The sequence below is a fragment of the Primulina tabacum genome, chromosome 6 (genome assembly GCF_025594145.1).
Source record: "Primulina tabacum isolate GXHZ01 chromosome 6, ASM2559414v2, whole genome shotgun sequence".
Taxonomy (NCBI): Eukaryota; Viridiplantae; Streptophyta; class Magnoliopsida; order Lamiales; family Gesneriaceae; genus Primulina; species Primulina tabacum.
This window is the reverse complement of record NC_134555.1, coordinates 40,508,083-40,511,253: the sequence shown is the minus strand read 5'-3', so window position 1 is coordinate 40,511,253 and position 3,171 is coordinate 40,508,083. Positions and strand designations below refer to the sequence as shown.

The 3,171-nt window shown below is 44.7% G+C and overlaps 1 protein-coding gene across 1 annotated transcript; it reads left to right on the top strand.

Moving 5' to 3' along the window:
• Positions 1–584: 584 nt before the first annotated feature.
• Positions 585–1,160, top strand: LOC142550276 (uncharacterized). The gene has a single exon (XM_075659508.1). It carries the CDS (start codon positions 585–587, stop codon positions 1,158–1,160), a length of 576 nt encoding a protein of 191 aa, XP_075515623.1.
• Positions 1,161–3,171: the final 2,011 nt, after the last annotated feature.

Below are 3,171 nucleotides of genomic sequence, written 5' to 3'. Positions count from 1 at the left end.
CATGCCATCTCCCCGATCTGTCAAAGAGGTACAGAAGCTGACCGGGAGGATTGCTTCCTTGTCTCGATTTATATCCCGGTCAGCACATAGGAGTTATCTCTTTTTTCAGGTTCTAAGGAAGGCCCAACAATTAGGGTGAGATGAAAAATGTGAACAGGCCTTCAAGGACTTGAAGATTCACTTTGCAGAGCTCCCTGTATTGGTGAAGCCGGAGCTTCGGGGAAAAGCTATTCGTTTATCTGTCTACTACGAAGTGTGCTGTCAGCTCGGTTCTAATAAAAGAAGAAGGCTCTGATCAAAAGCCTGTCTACTATGTCAGCCATGCTCTCAGAGGCCTCGAGATCCGTCATAGTGAAATAGAGAAGATTGCTTTAGCCTTGATCATGACTATCGGAAGCTACGACCTTACTTCATGTCACATCAAATCATTGTTCTTAACAATAGTCCTCTTGGCAGAATCATGACTCATTCAGAAGTATCCGGACGGATGATCAAGTGGACACGTAGAGTTGGGAGAATACGACATTGAATACAAATCTCGGGTTGCCATCAAAGCACAAGCCTTATCAGATTTCTTATCCGAGATGATTCAACCCGCAGAAGAAGAAGTATGGAGAGTATTTGTGGATGGGGCGTCTAGCCTTGCGGGTTGTGGGGTAGGGGTTGTAATAATATCTCCCCTGGGAGAAAAGATTAAATTGGCATTAAGTATTGATTCCCGGGTAACCAATAATGAGGCCGAGTATGAAGCTGTCCTCACCGGTATCCGAGCTGCCTGGGAAGTTGGAGCTTCCCAGATTATCCTGTATTCTGATTCACAGCTCATCACTCAACAGATAAAAGGTGTTTATGAAGCTAAGGATGACATGATGCTCAAATATTTACAGCTCATTCGAGCCCAAGCAGAAATCTTTGCTGATTGGAGTATTGAACAAATACCCCGGGAGGAGAATGGCGAGGCAGACGCTCTGGAAAAAATGGCTGTTTCTTTATCAGAAGTTAGCACACGGGAAGTCTTGCATGTTTCTCGGCTGATCCTCTCCACCGAGGAAGAAATATTACCAGTACCCGAGGACTCCTGGATGACACCTCTGATTAAGTTCATTATGAATAATGAACTACCCGACGACAAAGCTCAAGCTCAAAAGATTAAGAGATAAGCTCCCAGGTTTGTTCTCTTAAATAATATTTTGTACAGGAGATCATTCAAGGGACCTCTTTTGAAATGCTTATCGGAGAAGGAGGTGGATTATGTCCTCCGAGAGATTCATGAAGGGGGTTGTGCTGAGCACCTCAGAGGAATATCTCTAGTCCGGAAGACAATGCTTGCCGGGTTCTGTGGCCAACTCTTAGTCAAGATTCTGCTCGGGTGGTCCAGGCTTGTGAGAACTGTCAACATCATTCAAATTTTCGACACAAACCGGCCACTCTCATGAAGCCTATTTGGGCATCTTGCCCCTTTGATCAGTGGGGCATGGATATTGTAGGCCCTTTCTCAATTGCCCGGGCTCAGAAGAAATTCTTGCTAGTAGCTGTTGATTATTTTTCCAAGTGGGTAGAAGCTGAGCCCTTGGCTAAAATCACTGAGCAGGAAGTTTTAAAATTTTTGTGGAAGAACATTGTTTGCCGGTTTGGAGTGCCCAGAAGACTGATATCGGACAATGGAAGACAGTTTTAGGGCAAAGAAATTACGTCGTGGTGCCGGGAAATAAAGATCACTCAATCTTTCACCTCTGTTGCCTATCCTCAAGCTAATGGCCAAACAGAAGTTGTCAATAGAATTATTGTACAAGCACTGAAAACAAGGCTACAAGGCAAAGGAAAAGATTGGGTAGAAGAAATACCCAGTGTTCTCAGGGCTTACAGAACTACTCCTCGGACACCTACTCAAGAAACTCCTTTCAACTTGGTATATGGTTCTAAAGCAGTCCTTTCAGTTGAGATCGGACAAACTTCTTCCCGGGTAGAATCTTACCCAGATAATAATGACCAAAGCCGAGCCATGGAATTGGACTTGGTAGAAGAAAAAAGAGACCGAGCATTCATTCGAATAGAGGCATACAGGAGCCGGGTTATGAAATCATATAACAGAAAGGTCCGGATCCGAGACTTCCAAGTAGGGGATCTAGTCATGAAGAAAGTCAACCCTGCTGGGGATGTTGGGAAGCTGTCAGCTCGGTGGGAAGGACCTTATAAAATCACCCGGAGAGTCAGCTCGGGATCTTTTTATTTAGAAGATGTTCAAGGACATTCTCTCAAAAGGTGTTGGAATGTATTTAATTTAAAAAAGTACTATGTATGACAGATGTAATCATTTGATGAAGAAATAAATAAAAGATATATTTTCTCAGAGAGTGTTATGAATGTTTCTGTTATCTTATCCCGGGAGGTACTAGGCCCCGGTTATGAAAAGCCCAGGGCACTACACCCTGGCTATGGGAACCACACCTCAACCATTCCCAAGTCCCAGGACATGTTCTCCGGCCCAAGGCTCCGTACCTTGGTTCTTAAAAAGCCAGGGCACTACACCCTGGCTCGGGGAACCACACCTCGACCATTCCCAAGTCTTGGGACATGTTTCCAGGCCCAAGGCTCCGTACCTTGGTTCTTAAAAAGCCCAGGGCACTACACCCTGGCTCGGGGAACCACACCTCGACCATTCCCAAGTCCCAGAACATATTCCCCTGCCCTAAGGCTCCGTACCTTGGTTCTAAATAAGCCCAGGGCACTACACCCTGGCTCGGGGCACCACACCTCGACCATTCCCAAGTCCTGGGACATGCTCCCCGGCCCAAGATTTCATACTCTGGCCAACTCATACGATGCAAAGTCTGTGCCTCTACATAAAGGGTTTATATCTCGAACATCAATTAGAGTACAAGGATTATAATGCAGATTCAAAAGCTTAGCAGCCCGGCCACTTACTGAAGTTCCCGGTTATTTCTCGACACTTAGAAATCTTTTAATTTATTGAAATATAAATATTATGATTATGTTAGAAGACCGGGTATATGGTAGGTTGTTATTACAATAAGAATGAAAGGAAAGTAAGATTTCATTGATAAAGAGCCCGAAGGCAGAAAAGTACAAATTACTAGAAAAGAACAAAAATTACAATCCTACTCTAAGTCTACTGAAGTGGGTTGTCCCCGGCCTCTTCGGGAGCCTTCT